General features: G+C 39.6%; 1 protein-coding gene across 1 annotated transcript; it reads left to right on the top strand.

Moving 5' to 3' along the window:
• LOC118739295 (protein phosphatase 1 regulatory subunit 3B) lies at window positions 1-1,208 on the top strand (the record flags this gene model as incomplete). Its single annotated transcript, XM_036470541.1, is given in 4 exon segments — window positions 1-132; window positions 209-346; window positions 415-596; window positions 695-1,208. Coding segments are annotated over 4 exon segments (486 nt in total), but the record flags the coding sequence as incomplete, so codon positions are not given.
• Between the last annotated feature and the right edge of the window lie 315 nt (window positions 1,209-1,523).

The following is a 1,523-nucleotide window of genomic DNA, read 5'->3' as shown; positions in this document are numbered from 1 at the left end:
GTCAAGGATGAAGAGTCGATTGTTGTGGGCACAGTAAAGGTGAAAAACGTCTCCTTCGAAAAGGAAGTGGTCGTGCGCGTCACATGGGATGACTGGAAGAGTCAACAGGATATATTCTGCACTTTTGCGCGGGTAAGTTCGAATATTTTCGTAGCCTTAACTTGGCTGATGTTAACTAATTAAACTCTTTGAAAAATTTCTTCTACAGGCCTACGGACCAGCAACCTTTGCTCATGTCGTATTCGATACATTCTCCTTCAAAATCACATTGCCGCCATCCTCGAAACGCTTGGAATTCTGCATTTGTTATCGTGCCAACGATCAAGAATACTGGGACAATAATGGGGTAAGACACGCTTAACCTATAAGCGCTAAGTGCTTTATTAACCAACTCTCTCTTCTTCTCCGCCGCAGGCCAAGAACTATACTATAACGAAGCGTTCGCCCTTCTACTACAATGCTCTTTCGCCATATGACAAGAATTCCTCACGCAATTCCTGCCGCGGCCATGTGATGTCAGCGCTCTCGGAGGCTTTAGCCAACTCCAAAGAGCATCAAACCCCGAATAAGTGGAGTCAGGAGTCGGGACCCTACTGGTAAATGTCATTGCTATTACAAGACAGTCAAGCTGTTGGTGAATTGAACTTGAATAAACAGTGAAGCTAAACAAGGAAAATTTCCTCAAATTAAACAGGCAACAAAAACGGAACGAGGAGAAATATTGGTGAAGGATTATTAGAAGCAAAAAATAAGGACTACGAATACCCGAGTCGCGTTAGTGATATGGGTTTCGTGCCAAAGCGAGCGCGCAACCAAAAGAATGTTACAAAATGCCAATATAGAACAAGTATAAAGTCACAGCATCAACTATAAAAGTAAAAAAATTTAGAATTGCAAAATTACAATATTAAAAAAACAAAAGAACTGGCAGGACGAGGCCGTTTTTAAAGTACGCTGACGCAGGAATATCCCAAGGCAGCAACATTTTATTGTGGTACTTAGTGCTTTATATAGCGGACTAAAAAAATTGTGCGCAGCAGCAACCTAATTACCGATCATCTAAGAATTTATACTATGTGGCCTACACTCAAAGAAGCAATTTCCACAACAAATACATATCGTACATTTTTTGAAAGTGATAGTGGTAGGCTTGAGATAGAAAATATTGATTCCCAAATAGAAAAAATTGCACCCACGGACCGCCATAACTAAAGCAGCTAATGATTTGGAAATTATGTATGAGAAGAGCAAAGAAGAAAAATTATTTTGGTGCAATATTTGAGATCACTTTGGAAAAAGCTTTAAGTTTGAAAAAATTATTTTAGTGGCCTCTGAAAAGTTGAAAGTGCTATCTATAAGCCTTACTTTAAGGGGTTTTCGAGCCTAGAATGGGACGTGATATTAACTCTGCCTGACTGAACTTACAAACAGAAAAACAAAAACCAATGTAAAATAGATATTGGACAACCAAGAGTAAGGGCCGGTTGTTCAATGGCTGGTTATCATTACCTCCCAGTTAAACA

This window comes from Rhagoletis pomonella, unplaced genomic scaffold, assembly GCF_013731165.1.
Source record: "Rhagoletis pomonella isolate Grant_MI unplaced genomic scaffold, Rhpom_1.0 Rhpom_scaffold_00005, whole genome shotgun sequence".
Taxonomy (NCBI): Eukaryota; Metazoa; Arthropoda; class Insecta; order Diptera; family Tephritidae; genus Rhagoletis; species Rhagoletis pomonella.
This window is presented reverse-complemented; position numbering and strand designations above follow the sequence as displayed.